The sequence below is a fragment of the Camelus dromedarius genome, chromosome 21, assembly GCF_036321535.1.
Source record: "Camelus dromedarius isolate mCamDro1 chromosome 21, mCamDro1.pat, whole genome shotgun sequence".
In the NCBI taxonomy this organism is placed as follows: domain Eukaryota; kingdom Metazoa; phylum Chordata; class Mammalia; order Artiodactyla; family Camelidae; genus Camelus; species Camelus dromedarius.
This window is the reverse complement of record NC_087456.1, coordinates 19,861,693-19,886,344: the sequence shown is the minus strand read 5'-3', so window position 1 is coordinate 19,886,344 and position 24,652 is coordinate 19,861,693. Positions and strand designations below refer to the sequence as shown.

Below are 24,652 nucleotides of genomic sequence, written 5' to 3'. Positions count from 1 at the left end.
CTCTGAAGTCCTGGAACAAAATGGAAACTCTCCAGCAAAGGCTATACAAAATACATGGTTTGTTATACAAGCACATGGAAACTGTAGTTTTAAGACAGACATTCTTAGAATATCTGTTTCCTCAGTCTAAATAAGTGTTCCTGGAGCAGAATTTCAGCTCATAAGTTTTCTGCATAGATAGGTACAGTCTTTGAGGCTGGCAGGGAAGGTAAGCCACATATTCAAAGGTCAAAGCCCTGTTGCAGGTCACTAGGGAATCCCTAGGTTTTCCCCAGACATACAGCTGAAAGAGGATTAAAAGCCTGTAGGCATCAAAATCTACAAAATTATAATTAACCAAGAAGCCTCCTGATACAATAACAAACTACCTCCTAAATTAAACACTTTTAAACTTTAGGTTATTTTGAAATATATCTTTCCCTGGCTAGTGAAAATAGGATATTTTGGTGGATGGAAGACCTTTAGATCAATTTTAAACTAGAGTTCAAATATGACCAATAAGGCAAACCATTTTGCCTTACAAAACATTTATTATATGACTAAACTAAGGAAGTCACATGACATTGCTTCTAATTTTGGCTCTTTACTCTGCTTACCTAATGTTATTGATATGAACTCTATTGGCATTACAAAGAATTCCACAACAGAGGGGAGGATATAGCTTAGTAGCAGAGTATGTGCTTAGCATGCCTGAGGTCCCAGGTACCTCCATTAAATAAACAAACAAACAAACAAACCCAATTACCTCCCCCCACAAAAAATTAATAAATAAAAATAAATGAATGCATTCTTATAAAAAAAAAACCCTCTACAACAATTTTTTAAAAAATTATTGGAGCAAAAGGAACCTAATGATTACTTTGTAAATTGTTCAAGAAAATAAAGCCTAATGACTAAATTTGGATTAAGAAGTTACAAACGGGTTAAATAAAGCCTGTTTTTCAGAAAACTGAACTTCATAATTTTCTAATCAGCGTAGTTTCTCAAACTTCCAGTCCTCTTTTCATCTGAGTTGAACATGAGGGAGGAAATCATGTCTGTTAATGTCTATTACTTGCTATGAATCTTTTTAAGACTTGATTTAAATAAAACTTTTTCATGCTCCACAAGTGGAAAGGAGAAATATTTAAAGTAGTCTTTGGTAAATACAGAACTACCATATAACCCAGCAATTCCACACCTGGGTATATATCTGAGAAAACCCCCACTTAGTTAAAAAAGATACATGCACCTCAATGTTCACAACAGCATTATTTATAATTGCCAAGATACGGAAGCAACTTAAGTGTCCATCAACAGATGACAGAATAAAGTAGATGTGGGGTGCATGCGTGTGTGTGTGTATTCACACACACACAATGGAATACTACTCAGCCATAAAAAGGACAAAACTTTGCACCTGCAGCAACATGGATGGACTTGGAAGGCACTATCTAAGTGAAATTAGTCAGAGAAAGACAAAGTATGTATAATCACTTATATGTGGAATCTAAAAACTGTAACGAACTAATAAATATAACAAAAAAGAGGTGAAATCACAGATATAGAGATCAAACGATTGGTTACCACTAAGGAGTGGGAGGTACAAACTTTTGGGTATAAGGTAGACTACAAGGATGTGTTGTACAACACGAGGCACACAGTCAATATTTTGTAATAACTGTAAATGGACTGTGACGTCTAAATATTGTATAAAAAGTTTTTTTTTTAATTTTAAAAAGTAATCTTTGGTGCTTCAAAAGAGAAAAAAAACTCTACTAGGCTTCAATAAATAAAATGCATATTCAGAAAAATAAGTCCTTGTTGAAAAATCTTAAGCATTTTCAGTTCATCTAAAAATTATTTTTAAGACTTAGTTGTACCTGCAGAAGAAACAGTGAACAAGAAAAACAATGCATGCATAAAATAAAAATACAAGTGGTATGCTCTCAAATACCGAGGAACAACAGCATTCTTTACCTTATTATAAAACTCACATATTTTAAGAAAATTATTTATTTCAAAATCTGTAATATAAAAAATGCTTTCAAATGTTTGCCTTTGTTCAAATTACAAAACCTCAGCCACCTAACTTACTGGGTTTTCAAAATGCAGTAAACTGCAAACACAGAAAGAATCTAAGTTTTTATTCATGTAGTAGTTTTCCAGGAAAATCAGGTTAAGTATTCTCACAGGAGAATTTAACAGGTATGACAATTACAAAAATTGTTAGTTTCTAAAATCTCCTAGGTACTGGCAATTAAAATATCAAATGCCCAAATGTCATTAAAGGTGACTAAAACTGTAGCTTACTGCTTCAGAATTCTTACTGTTACAGTCAAAGAGAAAAATAATCTTGATTTTTCAGTATTTTGACAAACACACACTATCTTTCCTTTCCACATGGCTAATGAAGATGAAACAGAGAAAGTCTGAAGAGATGGCAGGGAGGAAGTGGTACAAAGGTAAAGTTTCCATCTCCAAATATGTTAAAGAACAGAATCTCAAAACTGTGACTTAAACAATTTAAGAAATCGCAAACTATTATAAGATTCAGAATTTTTTAATGATTTTTTTAAAGATTGTTCAGACATGATTTTAATTTTTTACTTTCATTTTATAGTTCTGTTTAGGTATAATTGAGTAATGATATATTTCTTTGAAGGATATTACAAAATAATTATGAATCAAATGTATGAAAAACAAAAGTATTCCCTGGTTAAAAGGAAACATAATTTTCCCCAAAGGAATGATTTAATAAAGGAAAGCCTGTATTCACGTAAATCTTCAAGGCTTAGCAGGAGAGCATGCTCATAACAGTATCAAGACACAGATATATCGAGTGTAGAACTTCTCAATAAAAATATAATCCTTGTAGGGGCCACTTAAATCGACTTTTTTTTTTTAATTGGAAAGTGCCAGACTATCAATTATTCTTCCTCAAATAACTAAAGAAATATTTGCTAAGACTAAATTGTAGGAACAAAACAATATATTCCCTTTGTTATCCAACTAAAATGGTATCAATGGATAGCCATCTATATTTAAATACAAATGAAATTACTGTATTTTCCTACAGAATGTGCATGCACCTCTCAGGAAACAAGCAACATCTAATAAGTAACCCCTTACTCAAATCCGTCTTTGATCCTTTAACTCTCCACACACTGCCAACACTGTGCTAGGTCTATACTGACTAGGTAATTTAAGATTTCTTTATACCATAAAAGTTGTGGAGGGGTGAATGTATCTCATATTAAATTACACTGAATATTAACTAGGCCTTCAGGTGAATTTTGACACTGAATTTTGACATTAAATGTAGATGTAAAACAGTGCAGCTAAAATATTATTTAGGAAAATTTACCAGAGTACAGAGGTCAAGATAAGAACAATAATGGGTCCTACTGATCCCTAATGCAGTCAGTGAGCTGCAGGGTTACCTTTCCAACAAGGCTATCTTTCAGTTGTGATAGCTCTGAACAAGAGATGGTTCCATGCAAATCACCACCTCTGTTGCAAAAAAACAAAAAAAAACAAAAAAAAAAAACCCTTAATACCATCCCTAGGGAATATGTCAGTAGCTTTCTATAAAAACTGCCATATTTCCTTTTAAATTTACCTAAAGCACCACACACAAATGTGTGTGTGTGTGTGTGTGTGTGTATGTGTGTGTATGTTACTACTTCTCAGGCTCCCAGTTTTTTAGAGGCAAAAAACATAACCTCTTCCTTTCTAAATTTTGCTAAAGAGATTTTATTTTTCCTTTGATAACACTATCATACAGAGAAGCACATTTACAAAACTCTGAGCCACATTTGAAACTGATACAGAAAATAAGTCTATATTAGCAAGTAGTCTACCTGTTTGCTATAAAGTTCAATTTTCTTGTGGGTCTTCAAGTTCTCCCTACTTAATACCAACAGATACAGTAGACAAAGAATCATACTTTGCTTTGACACATTGTTGACATGCAGATATAAATAACTATAACAATGACACCCCAGGAAATGACTGAGCACTCAATTCACCTTATGACCCTCACTAAACAAGCACTGGGTACCTGTTTATCCTCCTCAGTGTTATTAACACTGTCAACACTAAGAGAAAGAGACTTTTTGGAACTTTCTTCCTGCTAGAATCTTCTCAGTTTGAATATCTCAGCACCTTAGGAAAAGGATTTTTAAATTTACCCCATAGAATTTATCCCAGGCTCTCAGGGTAAAAAAGACATCTTAAGAATCACACAGTAATCCTATAGGTACATGCTGCCCAGTAAGATCTTAGCCATCAAGTAGCTACATGTAGCTACTGGCACTTGAAATGTGGCTAGTCTGCATTCAAATGTACTGAAAAATGTAAAATACACATCAAATTTCACAGATTCAGTATGAAAGAACGTAAAATATAAAATATCTCATTATTAAACTTTTAAAACTGATTACATGTTAAAATTATATATATAGGATTAAATAAAATATATTAAAATTAATTCCACTTTTTTTTTTTTAGTTTGTTAGTGTGACTAGAAAACTTTAAACTGTTCATGTGCCTTGCTTGCACTGTATTTCTATTGGACAGCACTACTATAGATACACAGCCTTAATTCTGATAGCAAACAAAAACTATTACTTGGCACTTCTCAATTACAACTGCCATATAAAAGCCAAAAGAAGAAAAAACAAAAACAAAAACAAAACAGTACTTTGGCTTCTCCACCAATTTAAATGAGATAATAACAAAAACAACTAAATGAGTATAAAAATAGTCAATAGAATCACTTTGCTCTGACATGAGTTTAAAGAAAGATCACACTACTTCAAAAAGGCAAAAACAGCACAGGATACAAAAACTACACCTCTTAAGAAAATAAGAAGGGAACTATACAAATCAAGTTTTTCTAATAAAGTAGGTCTAAATGCTGATTACAAGGTTCATCGTTAAAGTGAAACGGACATTTCTTTCATTTCTAGCACCTGGGGCCTCAGAAAAACAAAATGTATGATTTTGTCTCTTTTATATTCAAGTACCTTTGATCACAAACAAGCCATTAAGATAAGAAGGGAAATAATCACCATGACCTAATTCTCTTTTCCAAAATCAAAAGAAAATAATATCACTCAAAAGCAAAACTAAAACCTACATCAGCATCTCTAGGGCTGAGTAGCCTATCTTTGGTCCATAAACATTATGAAATAAGCATTATTTTAAGGTAAGTATTTTCTACCACAATTTAAAAAAACATATTTTAAAAGTGAGAAAACAACACAGCTCTATGAGTAAACCATTTCTTCCTCTATGGTAACACATCATTCTGCTTTGATTTCAAAAATGTTTAGACCTCCAGGGCTCTTGGGGGAAAAATTCAATGTATTTATGAATCTACAAAAGTATTTTTATAAGGAGAGAGAGGGAGTCAGCTCAGTAAAGGATGGGTGGGGTGGAGCTCTCCCAGGTGTTCATTAGATGCAAGAATAACTTATAGAGAACTGTCAACGGGGAAACTGCATTAAAAAAAAATTAAGACCAAAGAGATCGCAGGGCTTTTACGACAGTTGCTTAGATACTTTCTACGGTGTCCTAACAAATTTATTATCCGAAAAAGTCCGTATTTGGCTGTCAATTCTTTATCCATTTGAGATTCATCAGTTGAGTAAATCTTCAGACTTCTATTTGCTAGGTGATACATGCCTTAGAAGCCTTTTCCTTGTGCATTTAAATGCCAAGCTCAATTACGCTCCCGGTCAACTAAGCAGAAAGGATTGTACATATTTTAACATAGGAAGTTGACTGGCTGCAGTTTTCTGCCTTGGTGGAAAGGGTGATTGGTAAAGTTCTTTCTAAGTATAATCCTTAAATCCTGAAATCACTCTCAAAGAATTGAGTCTTCTAACATTGCCCAATAGTTAAAAAGACTGCCAAAATTTCCATCAGAGCATCCTATTTTTAGAGTCTTTGGAATTGGTCTTTTAAATTGCATTCCACAGTACGTGTTTGACTAAGTTTACAAAGGCAACAAAACAAGCATCCTAAGACCTTAACCTTTTAAGCTTAGAAAGGAATTTTACGCTTTTAAATCTTAATCTTTCTAATAGTGACTTTAAATCTTTTAAACATGCAAATTAAAAATAAAAATGAAGGTAAATACTGGCCCAGCGGGAGGAACAGAAGGGAGACACTAGGTGGTTCCTGACAAAGTGGTGAGGGAGATAAAAACAGGTATGAAGGAAAATAAAAACCACCCACCAGGGTGGAGAGACGGGGCTGCAGGCAGCGGGACAGAAAGGAACAGAGGCGCCGTGGAAGCCGCAGGCTCCTCGGCCAGCCGGGCGAGAAATGACTTCTGGCGCGAATGCCCCAAGGAGAGAGATATGGGCGCGCTGCGCAGGAAGAGACCACGGAGGCGAGAGAAAAGAGAGGAAAACAGGGCGCGGGGATAGAGCGGAGGTGAAGGACCGGGGCTACACGGCACCGAGGGCGCAGAGGCGGCGCTGCCTGAGGAGGACAGCGTAGGAGAAGGAGCGAGGGGAATCCCAAAGGCTTCCCCCCGGCCGCGAGCCGGCCGGTCTCCCGCGTCCCGCTCTTGCTCTCCTCACCTGGAAACCGGATACGAAAGCAGGGCTACCGCCGGGCGCCGGCTCTCTCCCCAGCCTCGCTCGCTGACATGGCGGCCGACGAGCTGTCACAGAGCCTCCTCAGGTCTCCCGCCGCTCGGGTGGAGGAGGCACCTCTCGTCTTCCCGCCCCGCCTCCCTCTGCACACCCCTCCCGGCGGGCGGGCAGGCGGCAGGCCGCCCGCGACCGCGGAGCATAGAGCGCGGGCGGCTAGAGAGGAGGCGCAGAGGGCGGACGACCATAGAGTACGAGTCCTGACACCTCCCGGATGGTCCGGATGGTCCGGGCGGTCCGTCTCTCTCCTCGGCCGTCCACTCACGATCCTCCGGCGTCTGCGCCGGCACGGAAACGGAAGTGAGGGCAAAGGGAAGACAGAGAGGTCGTTCGCACGCGCAGTGTGGAGTGTTTACTTACGCCGGTCTAGTCCGGGGGTAGGGCGATGTTACACGTTGTCTCCCCTGTACCGAGTTCGTCGACTATGTAACTACCCTGAGTGACTTTGAGACAGGCCTTAAGGGTGAGAATGTGGGTCCCAGTGGCGGGGCTTCCTTCGCTGCTCGCGCTCTCAGCCTTGACTCGCGGTAGGCGCTTTTGCATTTTGAGGTTCGGAGCCGCGAGGCGGAAGGACGTCCTGGCTGGGAACCGCCGTGGCTTGTCTGACATCCACCCGCAGCTCTTGTCCAATGTGGGTTTCGGGAAATCGTCTTCGCGTGTGTACAGGTGCCGCTCAGAGATCAAGCGGTACATAACCAGTCCGAGACTGGCTGAGACCTTGGTGCAGATTCTGCAGGGAAAAGGAGACGCTTCCCAGCCAATCCTGGAGTGCAATCCAGGTGAGTCCCTCGTGGACTGCGTTTTCTTGGATGTTCACTTCTGCAAACTGTCTAAAACATAGTCTCTTCCTTTAAGCAACTTAAATGGTCTGCGTTAATCATGACACAAGATATTTTTGTAGCACTTTGCACTTTACAAAATATTTTGATAAAACATGCTCTTAAATTTCACCGTCTTCCCCAAAGAACTTTTACCATTCCGTTCGTTTTCTATAGACAGTAGCAAGGTGCTAGGAACACAAAATATATAGACGTTTTGAAAAATAATTTTTTAAGCACTATTTCCTCTCATGAGAAGTCAATTCTGTTTAGGTTTGACGGTATCTTTGATGTTAAAGTATCGAAATAGTCTGAGTAAATGGTAGGCTAGATGCAACCATTTTGTTTGCTTTTTTTTCTTGAGAGGTAGTGAAACATTGTGATTAAGAGTGCAGATTTTCCGCACAGAAGATAATTTTATACTGTATAGTATAGGGAATTACATTCAATATCTTGTAGTAACGTATAATGAAAAAGAATATGAAAATGAATCTATGTATGTATATGTATGACTGAAACATGCTGTACACCTGAAAATGATACATTGTAAAAGACTATACTTCAATTTTTAAAAAAGTGCAGGTTTTGCAGTCTTGGATGGAATGGATTGAAAGCCAAACAGCACCACTTAGCAGTTGTGATGTTGGAGTCAAGTGACTACCTAGTTCCTGGTTTCCTTATATGTAAATAAGGAGTGTAATATCTATTTTGGGGATGTTGTGAGGGTTAAAATTAGATCATACATACAGGTAAAACATCTAATTTTTTTAATATTGAAATTATGTTGTTTCTTTTGCAAATAAACTTTTTGTTCTTTAATATACTAGGTCCTGGGATCCTGACGCAAGCATTGCTTGGAAGTGGTGCCAAAGTGATTGCCCTTGAAAGTGACAAAACTTTTATTCCACAATTGGAGGTATGTTTTTAGTTTGTAAAAATAATTTATTGTTCCGTTGGCTATCTTTGAGTGGTTTAGGAAAGTAAAATTATGCACACAGTTTATTTTTAAAGAATCACTTTTTGGGGTCATGCCTTAAATATCTTGTTATCCCCAGTGACTAGAACATAGTAAGTATCAATGTTGAATGAGTAGAAGATTGGATTCAGAGACTTTTTTCTGGTTCTATCTCTGCTGCAGATGGGTGACTTTGAACGAAATATTTAAAGTATCTCTAGGCTTCTTTACTCATCTCTGGTAGGCTATGCTGTGCCCCTTCTTTCTGCTAGCCTAGAATCTAATTAGAGGGCTAAGATTCGGTTAATGGAACTATGTTAACTCTGGACTTAGGGTTTCAGAGGCAAGAAAGGTGTAGTATATTCAGATGAAATTGCATAGAGTCGAGGCATTATCCAAATGGATTTTTTTAAACTTTTTTTTTATTGAGTTATAGTCATTTTACAATGTTGTGTCAAATTCCAGTGTAGAGCACAATTTTTCAGTTATACATGAACATACATACATTCATTGTCACATTCTCTTTCACTGTGAGTCACCACAAGATCCTGTATATATTTCCCTGTGCTACACAGTACAGTCTTGTTTATCTATTCTACATTTTAAAATCCCAGTCTGCCCCTTCCCACCCCCCGCCCCCTTGGCAACCACAAGTTTGTATTCTATGTCTATGAGTCTGTTTCTGTTTTGTATTTATGTTTTTTGTTTTTTGTTTTAGATTCCGCATATGAGCGATCTCATATGGTATTTTTCTTTCCCTTTCTGGCTTACTTCACTTAGAATGACATTCTCCAGTAACATCCATGTTGCTGCAAATGGCGTTATGTTGTCGGTTTTTATGACTGAACAGTATTTCATTGTATAAATATACCACATCTTTATCCAGTCATCTGTTGATGGACATTTAGGCTGTTTCCATGTCTTGGCTATTGTAAATTGTGCTGCTGTGAACATTGGGGTGCAGGTGTCATTTTGAAGTAGGGTTCCTTCTGGATATATGCCCAGGAGCGGGATTCCTGGGTCATATGGTAAGTCTATTCCTAGCCTTCTGAGGAATCTCCATACTGTTTTCCACAGTGGCTGCACCAAATTGCATTCCCACCAGCAGTGTAGGAGGGTTCCCTTTTCTCCACAGTCTCTCCAGCATTTGTCATTTGTGGACTTTTGAATGATGGCCATTCTGACTGGTGTGAGGTGATACCTCATCGTAGTTTTGATTTGCACGAAATAGATTTTTTCAGTAAATTCTGTTTCATATATAGCAGATAAACTTACATAGCAGTAAAATGAAAATTCCTTGCATCACTGCCAGCCTCTTTCTCTTTCTCTGCCTTCCTCCTTAATTATGAATCTTTCAGTTCAATTCAATTCAGGAAACTTAACACTTGCTATGCCAGCCTCCTGAAACCATATAAAATGGTATTATCTGAAGGTGCAGGATGATAGCAGAAAATGATGAAAATGTCTACCAAATCCAGCTCTTTGTTTTTTAATAAAACCATGTACATTAGATGGTTGTTATTCTACAAACGAAAAAATTCAAGGTTTTAGCCAGGTTATGTAATTGATGTTAAATCTGCTGGAATGCCAAAAACAAGAAGAGAAAAAGAACATAAAATTGTTCAGAGATTCAGGGTCATAAAATGTGATTTAGTAAACATAGCTATCTGTAATTTCCACCTGGAAATTAAAAACAAGATGGCTCTTAATCTTTAGAAAGGGGCCTACTTTTGAAGTTTAATCTACATGTTTACAAAATTATTAACATGGCATTAAAACGTCCTCCTGTTTACAGTTTATTACCGTATAACACAATAGTTGTTTTTCTATAGGATCAAGATAACAATGGTCTTAATTTAAAAACAATTGATACAACTTAAAAAAATGGAGCTAGAGAATTAGCTCCTAGTTAGGGACTAGAGAATTCCTTACACACAGTATTTCTCACAGAAATATCAGTCATTAAATGTTTCTGAAGTTATAAATGTAAGCAAAATGTAAACTTCATTGACTAAATACAGTCTTTGATTAGAACTAGTTCTTGCTCTAGTTAAAGCTTTTGTTTTTTTAAACTCACACTTTATTTATTTTTAATTGAAGTATAGTTGATTTACAATGTTGTATTAGTTCCTGGTATACAGCATAGTGATTCAGTCATACACAACGCGCGCGCGCGCACACACACACACACACACACACACACACACATTCTTTTCCATATGTGTTTTCTAACTCCCTGTGCTCCCCTCCCTCAGCACTAACTGGAGCTCAGCCTTTAGTACATGTTCTTTCACTCATATTAACCAGTGTTAACCATTGTTATGATGAAATGAAAGCCTTTCAAAGTTTTGTGTGAATTTATCTATTTGTCACAATAATAGAGAACTATTTAAGTAGAACCTTTGTGGCCCTAAATCAAGTCCTTAAAGTGGTGCTTTGAGCAGACACTGCTTCTAGGCCACCTAAGGCTTTCAATTTTGCTCCTAAAAACTGAAAGGATTTTCAATGATAATGCTGGACTCTAGGTTTTTAATCTAAATTTAGAATCTCCCCCACCCCTACTCCATTTCCCTGATAAAATTCCTTGGACTCCACATTAACAATGTTTCAAGCAGGAAAAGCTTGTTTTCATATCTGAATTTGCTAGAGATTGTGTTCTATAATAATAAATGATGATTTATTTATTCAATTGTGTAAACTGTTGCTGCAGAAATAACTGCATAAGTTAAGTTGAAGACGCATCAGCTTTTGTGGTAAGTTGTGTCTTACTCCAGCAAATTTATATTTTCAGCCTGAACCACTCCACTGACCTCACCATTCAGGTCTTCCTACCTAGCACCTTCCCTTGGATCACCTAATAGGCATCTCAGAATTAACATGACCAAAAATATATAATTTCCACCCCCAGTCTGTTCCTTTCAAAGTGTTTTTCAAGAGTTCCTTTGAAAATAATCATTAAAATGTATTACTAATCCCCAAATATAAGCTATCATGTATAAAATAGACAAACAACAGGGTCTTACAGTATAGCACAGGGAACTATATTCAATACCTTGTAATAATCTATGATAAAAATATGTATATATAAATATGTATGTAAGACTTAATCACTTTGCTGTATACCAGAAACTAACACAACATTGTAGATCAACTATACTTCAATAAAAAAATTTACTAGATTTAGAAAAGAATCATTTTTATAGGCTGAACTCAAATAGTTAAGAAAAATTGGGTTTTTTAACCCATAACTTTAACTTGCAAATTCATTGAAACCTTGATAAATACCAGCAGTGGTGTTTCCTGTGCATTAGAACCTCAGTGTGCACATCAAAACATTGCTCTCTTCTATTTGATTTTTTTTGTGACTTCTTACTAAGTTTGTAGGGTCTGCAGCTAATACTTCCTCTCACTACTAAGTTCTTCAGTGCTGTTGCAAGGGAAGCATATCAGGACAATAAAAAGATTGAGGTATACTGGACATCTTCCTGTAGGCAAGGAGCTTTCCTTCTATAGTTGCCTCTGTCTTTAGAAAAAAGTAAAAAATTAAGAGGAAAATGGGGAGTGACCTACACAATGAGCTTAGATCGTTTGGTGAAGGACTAAACTGTTCTGGAAAAAAAGGAATGCTCTCCTGAATCTATCCATCTTTCACTTTGATATTTTTACTGTTTTTCTCTGTTATGAAACGTCTTCTTCCTCTGACCAGCACATGGATCACAGCTCTGAATAACTGAAGCCATTGAGATAAAGTAAAATAAACATAAGAATTATTTTTTGAAGTAGATCTTTGAATTGTTACAAGGTCTGCATAGCACTGAAATTTCTAAACATGTTGTCTCTGTGTCTCTTTAGTCCCTAGGGAAAAATCTGGGTGGAAAACTGGAAGTGGTCTACTGTGACTTCTTTAAACTGGATCCTAGAAGTCGTGGAATAGTAACTCCTCCTGTTATGACTTCAGAGATGCTTTTTCAGAATTTGGGAATAGAAGCACTTTCTTGGTCAAAAGGTGATTTTTGTTATTTAGTAAAGCAGATACCTTATAATTTGCCAGCTTCCTCTAGCAGTACACCAGGTTTTTTGAGATTTGTGTCAATTTTTATAATTATATAGTTTCTGAGCAGTTGCTCTGAAGTTGAATATGGTTTTTCCTTCACCTAGACACAATCAGAGCAATTTTGTAGAACCCAAGTTCCAGAATAAAGAAAGATGCTAAGGCTTCGTTTTAATTGGAATAAAATAATACAGTTTGTTAACTTAGTTTGACTCAGTGAAGTATGGTCATAGGAAAAAGTATTAAGAATGTATTCACATATTTTTGCTTATATTAACAGGTAGCCCTTTTAAAGTAATTGGAATCTTACCAACTAAAAGTGAGAGAAATACACTTTGGAAAATTTTTCATGACCTGTATTCCTGTACTTCCATATATAAATATGGACGAATAGAACTAAATCTGTTTATTACTGAAAAGGAATGCCAGGTAGGTTATTAATAAGTACCTGATTAACTTGTTATTTTGAAAGAGTTCTGCAGTTTTTCTGAGTAGTCAATCTGTTATTTTAATTTGGGCTCAAGACATTTGAGAGTACAGACTGTACAGCAATCTTTAGGTTTTATTTTTTTAAGGGTTTTTTGGTGAGATAAAATATACATAATATAATATAAAGTTTACTGTTTTAACTGCTTTTAAGTGTACAGTTCAGTGGCATTAAGTACATTTACATTGTATTACAACTATTAGCACCATCTGTCTCGTCTCAGAACTTTTTCATCATTCCATACTGAAACTCTGTACCCATTAAACACTAATTTCCCATTTCCCTCTTCCCTGAACCCCTGGTAACCATCGCTTTGCTTTCTGTCTAGGAATTTGACTATTGTGAGAACCTCATATAAATAGAATCATACCATATTCCACTTTGTGTCTGGCTTATTTTACTTAGCACACTGTCTTTAGGGTTCATCCTAGTTGTACCATATGTCAGAGTGTCATTCCTTTTTAAGGCTGAATAATATTCCATTGTATATTTACACCACCCCACCACTTTTTTATCCATTTCCATCAATAGATATAATTGACATGTAGCACTATATAAGTTTAAGGTGTAACATAATGTTTTGACTTACATACATCATGAAATGATTACCATAATAAGTTTGGTGAACATCCATCATCTCATACAAATACAACATAAAAAAATTTTCTTTCCTTGTGTTGAGAATTTAGGATTTACTCTCTGAACAACATTCATATATTACATACTACAATGTTAATTATATTAGTCAGGTCGTATGTTAGATACTAAAAGTTTTTATCTTTTGACCACTTTCATTGAATTCGCCTCCCACCACCCCCTGTCTCTGGTAACCATAAATCTGATCTCTTTTTCTATGAGCTTGTTTGTTTTTGGTTTTCTTTTGAAGCGTAATTGACCTAAATACTATGTTAGTTCCTGCTGTGTAACATAGTGATTTGATATTTCTATTCATTACAAAATGATCAGTATGGTAAGTTTAGTCACCATACAAAGTTATTAAATAGCTATTGACCATGTTCCCCGTAACTTACATTTCATTCCCATGATGCATCTGCTTTGTAACTGGAAGTTTGTGCCTCTTAATTTCCTTCACCTATTTCTCTTATCCCCCCACCCTCTCACCTCTAGCAACCACCTGTTCGTTCTCTATATCTATGTTTCTGTTTCTGTTTTATATTTGTTCATTTGTTTTGTTCTTTAGATTCCACTTACAAGTGAAATCATATAGTTTTCGTCTTTCTCTTTTTATTTCCCTTAATACTTTCTAGGTCCATCCATATTGTCGAAAATTACAGTATTTCATTCATTTTTATGGCTGAGTTTTATATATGTATCTCTCACATCTTTTTGCATTCATCTATTGATGAACACCTAGATTGCTTCCCTTTTTTGGCTATTGTGAATAATGCTGTAGTGGAGATAGGGTTTTAGACTCTACTTTTTTATTTTCTGAAATCAAATAGCCTCCTGAAATCCTTGATAGTGTGTTGAGAGTTATGTCTCTTTGCTGCACAGAATACTTCTTGTTATTAATCTTTTAATCCAGTATAACTGGAGATGCTTATTTGTCTATAAGAGAGCTATGGATTGGGATGGGGGGGCAAAAAAATGAAATGATGATTTCCTCACCAGATTCAAATGGTAAGTAAATAGTGGCTCTCCTTAGACAGAGATCAGGGGACTTAGAACCTTGAGTCTGTACATGCGTGAAAGAATGAGAGGAAGAGAAATAGTAACTGCTTCATCAGGTTTCATCTTGCTACTAGGAAAATGTTCTAATGTTTCTTTTACCGTGGACCTTTTCGCGTGTGGTTTCCTCTCTCTATAGTGCCCTCATTCAATGAGGTAACCTCTGATGCTTCAAGTGTCAGCCTAAATAATCCTTGATTCAAAATTTAATAGCCCAGCCAATACATATTTCCAATACGTACCCTTCTTCACAATAATTACATATTTTTGTTTCATTTTTTTGTTTACTGAGAATTTGCCCTGATAGGGGATATGGTTAAAGGAAATCAGTTTCAAATACATTGTATTTTAAGTGTACATGATGATATATTTCAGTATGAAAGTTTAAAAAGACTTAATTGTCTTTCAAATGGTTATAGTAAAGATTTTGCATTTAATTATAATTTTTTTCATTTCTAGATACTATTAAGATATCTATTATATCTAGATATCTATTTCTAGATATCATTAAGATCTAACGCTTGATTTTGATTGGTTGATTATAGTTAAGTATAATATGTAACTTCTGTTTTCCTTTTACTAGAAACTACTAGCAAATCCCCGAACTCCAAACTTGTATCAAGCATTGAGTGTGCTCTGTCAAATAGCTTGTGGGATTAAGGTTCTGAATAAGGTGAGTAAAATCCTTTTAAATTTCAACAGAGAACCTCATTGTTTTTCAAGGAGGCTGCATTTCTGTGACCAGAAAATGGAGAAAAATCAAAGATTAATTTTATTATTTTTGCCAAATGTTGAAAATAGTAGAGCAAGGTAACTTTGTCCTAATGTTTGTTACAAATATTTATATTTTTCTCTGATTATAAGAATAATATATTCTCATTATAAAAATGTGAGACATGCTAAAGAAAGAAAGAATTTTCTAAAAATCATCACTAAAATTCTACCACTGAGAGGTCACTATTGACATTTGTGACATAATTTTAGTTTTTTATCTTTCCTGGTTTTTTTTCTTCATATAGTAGAGATTATACTGTTTATTTCCTTAGGCAAGATCGGAGTTGTCAAATAGAAGTATAATAACAGACACATAACGGAGTTTAACATTTTCTAGTAGCCATGTTATGAAAAGTAAAGAAAGAAGTAAAATTAATTTTAATATTTTATTTAACCTCTATTTAAAATATTGTCATTTCAGTGTGTATTCTATTTTAAAATTAGTTATTACATAATTTACATCCTTTTTTGTGTACTATTAATACATTTTATATTTTATAGTTACAAGATCTCAATTCAGATTAAACACGTTTCAAGTGTTCAGTAGCCACATGTGACTTAGTGGCTACCATTTTTGAAAGGAGAGGGCTAGATTATAAGGAAAATAATGATAAATTCTTATTTCTTTCATAGCATAATTTGCCCATTCCCTTTTGGAGGGCCATGGTAATTAGCTTTATTTATTTGTTTACCATTCTCTTTTTTATTTTGGTAGACTAGAGTATATATCAGGTGGTTTTTATAAGATATGTGGTTGTATTTTTTATGAGCTCTTGTTCTTCCAAGGGCATATTGGTTTAATTTTAAAATTTTGTAGGAAAATACCCTATGATATCACTCATATGTAGAATCATAAAAAAAAAAAAAGACACAAATGAACTTATTTACAAAATAGAAACAGACTCACAGATGTAGAAAACAAACTTATGATCACCAGGAGGGAAAAGGGGTAGGAAGGGATAAATTGGGAATTCAAGATTTGCAGATACTAAATATGATATATAAAATTGATAAACAACATATTTCTTCTGTATAGCATAGGGAATTATATTCAATATCTTGTAGTAGCCTCTAATGAAAAAGAATATGAAAACGAATATATGTATGTATAGGTATACTGCAACATTATGCCCTACACCAGAAATTGACACAACATTGTAAACTGACTATACGTCCATTAAAAAAAAAAAATTTGTGGAGTGTTTTCTCCATGTAGTCTCTTCATACTTTTGTCCAGGAGCACATGAAGACCTTCAACGTGCATACTTGGTTGTTAGAACGTTATCTCATTTGATTCTACCTTTTGTTCCGATATTTTTTTTTTCCTTCCAAAACATGTGAAGTTCTTAGGTTGGGTCTCTCTGTTTCTTGTCTTTCGTATCTGTCATGTTCTCATCCTTTTTTTGTATTCCCAGAAAACACTTTCACATTTAGCCTTCAGAGCACTGACCATGCTTTCTGCCTGTACTGTATGTATATTGTAATCTTTGTACTGTAGTTATTTCCCTAAAATCCTTTCTTGACCCCACTGATCTCCTCTCATTCTGTTGGCTTTTCATGTCAGTTCTCTCCTCCTAGCTTTTGGCTAGTTTCTTCATAGAGACCCTCTGAAGACTTCAGCTTTCAGGATAGTTTTTTCTGCAGTATTTGTTTTCAAAAGCCATTTGTTGAGTTTTGCCGTTTATTAACCTCCAGAAAGGAGATGTCTTTTTAGATCCAGCATTTTTACTGGAGGGTCCATTGTTGAACTCGGTTCCTAAGGTCTTGCAGGTTTTCCTGTCCTGTGGGTTTGGTGATGGGAATGTGGTCTCCTTTGTGCCCACTGCCTTGCCCTAATCGTTGGGGGGCTGCAGTGCCCACTGCACACTGCTACTGCTGTTGTTGGAACTTCTGAGAATTTCCCAGACGGGCAACAGTTGCATTTTTCATTCCTCTTCAATTGCCACTGCAGTTAGTAATAAAAGTTTTAGTCTTTTATGTCTGTGTCAGATGCTATTATTTTGGAATTTAATGTGTGGATATGTATTTATATATGTATAGAATAATTTTTTTGTTGGTTCATCTTTTAAAATTGCTTCATGTACAAAATTGTATGTACAAAACTTAAATACAGAGAAGTAATGATACTTTTAAAAAATTGACACAAGTTTCTTCATTTGTGTATCCTTACATGTCTCAGTATATTCATATCAGTGGCTTTTCCACTAAGGTAGGGCAAAAAATTCCTCAGTATTGATGTAATTGCCCCTAAAATGATAGTGACTCTAATATGGAAATGTTATTAAAAATGTAACTTAGGAATGTATTTGCATAATTATATTAAGAGCAACTCTCTTTTATCTAAGCCAATAATAGAGTTACCAGTATTGGGATAGACCTTTGACTTAACTTGTCTTTATGTAAAACAAACAAGGAGAGAGAAGAGAGATGTATATGATATAACTCTCAAATGTTGTTTTTCTTAAATTCAGTTACACTGGTGACTTGAATTTAATTCATTCTGTTGTTTAGGCAAGACATTTTTAAAGGTAGTAATAACATAGGGCACTTTGACTAAAAAGAGCTAAAAGATACGTTTTGCTTTTGTTTATCTTCCCTCAAGTTGCCTTGGTCATCATTTGAGACGTACACCACAAATGGGCAGCTAGAAAAGCAAAAGCATAGGGTAAGAATGAAGGAGCACCTTTCCCTTTTTTCCTCTAAATGTAACATCCTTTGTTTTCTATAAGATTATCTGGTATTCTATATTTATTTAAAGTTTTAATTTTAGAGTATCTAGAAATGTTTTTTAAACATACTTTACTGCTTTTAATAAATTCAAATTATTTTTGAAGAGAGTTATGTTTTTCAGGTGTTAATGCAGTGAATGCTAGCACAGTAATAGGCTTAAACACAGAATCTGATGTCTATTTTTATTTCTTTTGAAATGAAGATATATCTCACATTTTGAAAATATAATTATTTTAATGTTCATCTAATTTGATAAACTAAAAACAAAATTTTATGCATTGTTAATCAGATATGTAATACTACTGTTACCACTTACAATGGTTTATTTCACTAACAGATACATCTCGTTTCTTACCTTAGGGGTGAGGCTTTAATATTTATTTCTTCCCTTTCTAAAGAACCAAAGTGATGTTGTTATAAAGTGATCCTCCATTTAGATAATATCAGGGCTACTTATAGTGAAATTGTAATAAAGTAGCTGAAGTTTCAAAAACAATTTTTGGACTCAATTCAAAAGTCCCACTTTAGGAGTAAATGCTAATGATGCCCTATTCTCAGCATATTCGCTCACTCTGAAGTTCCCATTTGATTACTTCGGTTTTTACCTCACTCTTACCACTAAAGGAAAAAAAGAAAATGATCAATTTAGAAATATTCCGATTTTAGAGTGATCAGTGACCATTGTGATTTTAGTTCTATTTCACTGTCCATAGACATAATTTATGTAGCCTCACAAAATAGGAGTAATACATTTTGGCTTGATGCCATTAGGAACTTATCCAAATGTCCCCAAAATGAACCATCCTTTATATAAGATACTTTCTCATGTTCTCAATAAATGTCAAAAGCTGAAACAGTTTTTTGGCCAACATAAATACATAAACTTTTAGAGATGAAAATGAAATAATCAAATATCATGTTTCATGAGAGAATTTTATTCGGATATTTCACGTGTGTCTTTGATATCAGTGTGTTCATAATTGTTACAGAAGCACGCTGAGACATTTAATAGTTTTTTAAAGCACATGATGTTCATTTCCATCCAGATGGTTTGAGGTTTCCACTTTTTTGAAGCCATGTTTTTATACTGTTACTGGAACTTTTTTCCTAAGTTATGGGTAACTGTTCATTGAATATCAGGAAACTTTTTTTCTTTTCTACTTATCAAATAAATCTGTATCTGTAACTCCAACTCTATTTACTAAATTGCTTTTTAAAAGTCACCTTCAAAAGACTTAACAACAACATGTAATACTTTCAATTGTGAGGTTATTTCCTTCCCTAATTAATAATTGCTAAATATGTTTAAATTTCATTGCCTTTTTTTTTTTTAACAAATTTCCTCAGCTACAAGCATTCAAAATTAGAAACCAGAATTGAGTGAAATTTTCCTTTTTAGCCAACATGTCTTCCACAAACAATATTTATGTTTAAATATGTACATATAAAGTAAATAAGGGATTACTACCTAATAAGTAAGATTTCCTAAGAACTCAAACATCAAGCTCCCTCTGTTATGAGGAATAATTTTCGGGGAGAAAAACATCTTAACATTACATCAAATCATATACAGTTTTTATTTTAATGTGTATGATACTATATACAAGAGCAGGTTAGCAGACTTTGCGTGTGAAGAGCCAGGTAGTAAATATTTTACATTTTGCAGGCCGCATACTGTCTCTGTCACATATTCTTTGGTTTTGCCCTTTTTTTTCCTTTTAAGAACCCTTTACAAATGTGAAAACTATTCTTAGCCCCATACTATACAAAAACAGGCAGGCCATGGACCATAGTTTGCTAACCCCATATTTTTTAAAAATCCAATAATAATTATAAGTCAATTTTTTTAATCCTTACAATTGGATCTGGTGTTATGCTTCAAATACAGAAGAGACTCAGTATATGTTAGTGTCACATTTAAGATTTCATTTTTCCCTGCTTATGAGTTAATAAGCTGTTACTCTTTCATGGATGCTGGCAAAGACTCCTGGATCAGACAAACGACTTTATTGCCCCCTAAGTCCTGTGGAGTAATGTGATACTGCTCAGTTGGATGGTGTGCATTCAGTGGGTTTGCATTGCAGCTGGGGAGCACAGAGCTGGGGGAATACACCTCTTTTATAGCAAACATTAAGCAAGCCTGATTTTTGTCCTGTGTAGAGACATTGTCTCATCCCATAAGGTGGCTTCTGCAGACTACCTTGAGAAATGGCCCAGATAAAAAGAGCAATTGAGGCCTTGCATTCTTGGCACATCCCACAAGCAGCTACAGGGACACTCAGGGTCTTTAGTGATTGTTTCTTCCAAAAGGTAGCTCGAATGCATAAATGAACAATGTCTTACACTGGCAGTATTTTCTGACTAACATGATTTATTTTCCTTTCTCTGCAGGAATTAGTAGAACAAAACATGTGTTTAATTCAGTTGACTCCTCACAGAGATTTATTTACAGGAAACTTAACACCTTTTAACTATGACGTATTTTTTCACATGTTAAGGCAGTGTTTTATGAAGCGCAATGCCAAGCTAGTAGACCATTTACAGTAAGTAAAAAATAAAAGCAAGTATAAAAGTAGCAATTTAATGTGAGACCTGTACTTTCGTGTTAGAGCTTTTTTTTTTTTATATCTTTTATATCTTGATTAACAGAATGAGGTATCATGTTTTCACTCATCTATTTCTTCAGAATATTTCCTTCTCACTGGTACAGATTTTGAGAAAAATATATTTTCTACATAATCTGTTGAGCTTAATTTTGTTTTCCTTCTTTGAAAAACAACCAGGGATGCCTACAGGCTGTTTGATCTTTGTCAGAGTATATGCCCAAGATTAGCCTACATGAAGAACTAGCTGCTTGCTATTGACTGAGGTAGAGAATGTCAACATTAGTGGTGGCATGGCCACCATCTACCACTTGTCACTGCCTGTCCTCAGTGGTTCTGTTCCCTGTCCAAAGTAGGCACCAGTCATTACACCACCCTAGTCCTCCTGCTCTGGACCAAATGTTTCTATATAAAGTTTTATAAAAATTATACTGTTAATACCTGCTTTGTATCTAATTTATAACTCTGAACGAGCTATTGATTAAACAATATTTATGTAAAAATAAATGTTAAAAGTGGCAGTAGACCAGTAGAAGTAATCTACTTTTCATCTTGTCACCTCATGGTAGGGGCTGTTTTGAATGAAAATATCAAGAATATAGGAAATTAAGGAATAAATATGGTAAACTGTGGTGTAAAATGTCAGAAATTACCTTGGCGATCCTGTGAATTGAAAGGATGTTTACACCTGTGACCAGGATTCCATTCACAATCAAAAAGTGTTGGAAATATTTTCCACCAAAATATTTTAGTACAGTTGTTTACTTGTTAATTGTCAGAGGCTCACTGGTAGTTTCTTGCCAGGCTAATATATAATAAAGCAGTTTTCTGCTTTATAATTTATTCACAGTAATTGTGACATTAAAATGTGGAAGATTATTCCCTCTTTGAAAACAAACAGTAGTTTCTGCTGTTTGTACTTACTGACCTTTTACATGAACCTTAATGGAGTTGAGAATACTTTTGCAAAGAGAGCTAAAAGATGAAAGAGGTAGGCAGAAGAATTTTTTTAAGGGCAATGTTAAACTAGAAAGTTGTGTAATAATTGATTAGAATGTGTTAAAGCCTAAATCTGCTCTTTTCATTACAAACAAGCCATGAAACTTTAGGAATAGACATAGTTAAAGCTATTATATACAAGCTCTTAAACTAAATAAGATTAATTATATATAGTAAGATAAGCATTTTAAATTGGGCTTAGAAGCCATCTCTATCAATATTAACTAAGAGTTGTTATGAAAAAGAATTAAGCAAATTTACTCTGTATTTATTTTGCAGTTCATTGAGTCCAATTGATGCACTGCATATATTGAAGCAAATTAAAAAAAATAAAAATGTAAAAGTAATAGATATGTACCCTCAAGACTTTCACCGCCTTTTCGAAACTATAGAGTGTTCCAAAGAGGATACCTGTAAGTGGCTATATGATGACTTCATGGAAGATGTAATCCTATAGGGAAGTGGACTGCCAAGACTTTAACACCTGTTTATTTATTTGGAAATTATGACACAAATGAAAAAGAACTGAGTTTGAGAAGCTCACATCCTTTCAACAGACAATAAAATTTTTTATTTTGCACAACTAGGCAGATCATTTCTTCTGCAGTTGATATCATTATTGGATAAAACAATGGTTGCTATTTTGTTCAAACTGAATAAAATGAAAACTTCAGTTAATTGTGGATTTGATAAAATCATATTTATTTTGTTTTAAATTCCTGTCTAAGTATACTGGTGGCTGTAGAGTATTACCAGATGAAATTTAGTTTTAAAAATTCGTTTTGCAAATATCTTACATTGTATTAATTTAAATATTCCACTCTCACTGTTAATTTCTGTATCCTTCTGGGGGCAGAAAAGTTTATACATTATTAAATTTTCAGTTTGTTGAAATGTATTATCAAGTACTGTACAATGAAATTATTTAAATTTTAATATGGTTTTAACCTTTTTAGAAATTAAAGTATTTTAAGTAATAAGATTTTGTGGCTTTTTTTTTGTTTTTTGGTCTCTATCTAATGAAACATTAAATTGACCCTAATTTATTCACTTTAAATTCTGTCATATATAGTCAGTATACTTTCAGTGAATAATTCAATCTGTATTATTAAAAAGTCTCATGCATTTTTATTCCACCAAGGAAGTTCACCTAAAGTTAGACCTTTACATGAACCTAAGTGGAATTAAGAATATTTATTTTCTTAGCTCACTGAAGAAGCTACTAGATTTTAGCTGAGCCATATCTAACTCTTCAGTTAAGATTTCTGTGCTATTAAAACACTTCATAATACCTAAGCATATTATTAGTAAGTAACTCTTTTTAGGGACGTGTTCTTAATAACACTTAGCCAAACCAGTTCTTCCCAACTTCCATACTGTTGTCCTTGGTTTACAATTCAGTCCAGCTGGAAACTCTCAGTCCTCTTGTAATTGCTATCCTGCCATTACATAATCTGCCTAATCTTTCTCATGTCATTCAGTCTTCTTTCCCAATCCTATACCTTACGCCTAAATTTCTCCTGGAGCTTCTTCACTGCATCTCTCTCATCTTCCAATCCTTCTTGTTTATTATTGCGATATTACTCTTTCTAAAACATCTATTTCATCGTACATTCTTCTAAGGCCTTGGTTTCTAAATGGGTAGTAGTGTCATCTGTCTAAAAGGTTATTGTCAAGGGTAAATGAATTGAGAAAGGGTTTCACAGAGAAGCTGACAGACTGGTAACTAAAATGTTGACTTAATGTATTTTCCTACACTTCCTCATATAGGTAGCCAGAGACCTCTGCTCTCTTCATTCTGCTTTCAAAAAATAGTTTAAAAAAAGAAACAATTGTCTTTTCACTAAAAGATGTGCATAGTTAATGAAGCTTAACATATGGAGATAGTTGCTCATGGTAACAGTAAGTTGCCGAAGAATTTGAAATTAAGATTAGCCTTGTTATATAGTAAAAACCCAGAGGAGTCAATAGTTACCAAAGCCTCTGGAGAAGTCAATTAAATTTTTAAAAAATTCATAACCAATGTAATTAGCGCTTAAGTCAGTGTAGTTTCAAAGAAGTGGTGGAGGCAGAACCCTGATATTGGGTGTATAATTTGGCTTTTGGGGGGCTTTAGAGGGTTTTATTTTTCATAAACAACAAGGACCTACTGTATAGCACAGGCAACCATACTCAACATCCTGCAACAAACCAAAATGGAAAATAATCTGAAAAAGAATATATATGTATATATATAAAAGATTTTTTTTTTAAGATATTGAAAGTCAAAGTCAATTCTTTTTTAATTGAAGTATAGTCAGTTACAATGTGCCAGTTTCTGGTATATAGCATAATGTTTCAGTCATATAGATATAGCCATATATTCATTTTTATATCCTTTTTCATTACAGGTTACCACAAGATGCTGAATGTAGTTGGGGGTGTATGATTTGTGATAGCCTTGGCTATGTAGGGCAAGAAAAAAGAATTCAGGGTTTGAGGTGGGTTCCTGTGTTTCTTAGTTAATTTTTTTTAAGGTGAGACATTTAAACATTATTAGATTGTAACTAAGAATGGAGGCAGCTGAGAAAGACATTTTAAATATAGCTCAGAGAGATTAAGTTGGTTTTAAGAAATGGAATGAGAAGCACATTTTGCTCTTAGCCTAGATTAAAAAATGTTGAGTATGGACGGTGATGTAAATATGTGTAGGGGGCAAAAGATGAACTAATGTCTTCTAACGAGTATATGCGCTTAAGAAGTATCAGGCAGAGCAGAAAGAGAGGACCTGAGAATGACAAAGATTTGTTAACTGCTGTAGGCAACTGGGGAATTAAGGAAGGTCACTAATACAGAGGGTCCAGCTAAGAATGGAAACAATTTGCAGTGGTATTTTATTCTCTTACTGTTGTGTCATTGT

General features: G+C 34.7%; 2 protein-coding genes across 3 annotated transcripts in view; one reads left to right on the top strand and one right to left on the bottom strand.

The window, feature by feature from the left end:
• Positions 1-6,856, bottom strand: part of CNST (consortin, connexin sorting protein) — a 73,045-nt gene extending 66,189 nt beyond the window's left edge. For both annotated transcript variants that reach the window (XM_010992373.3, XM_031438492.2), the window contains exon 1: positions 6,576-6,856. The gene's annotated coding sequence lies outside the window, so the exon portion shown is untranslated. The remainder of the gene's footprint in view (positions 1-6,575) is intronic.
• Positions 6,857-6,972: 116 nt separating this feature from the next.
• On the top strand, positions 6,973-22,733 carry TFB2M (transcription factor B2, mitochondrial). The gene is made up of 8 exons (XM_010992347.3): positions 6,973-7,426; positions 8,293-8,381; positions 12,273-12,426; positions 12,752-12,900; positions 15,231-15,320; positions 18,024-18,086; positions 20,543-20,694; positions 22,033-22,733. The coding sequence occupies exons 1-8, from the start codon at positions 7,117-7,119 to the stop codon at positions 22,208-22,210; spliced, it is 1,185 nt and encodes a 394-aa protein (XP_010990649.2). The 5' UTR covers positions 6,973-7,116; the 3' UTR covers positions 22,211-22,733.
• Positions 22,734-24,652: the final 1,919 nt, after the last annotated feature.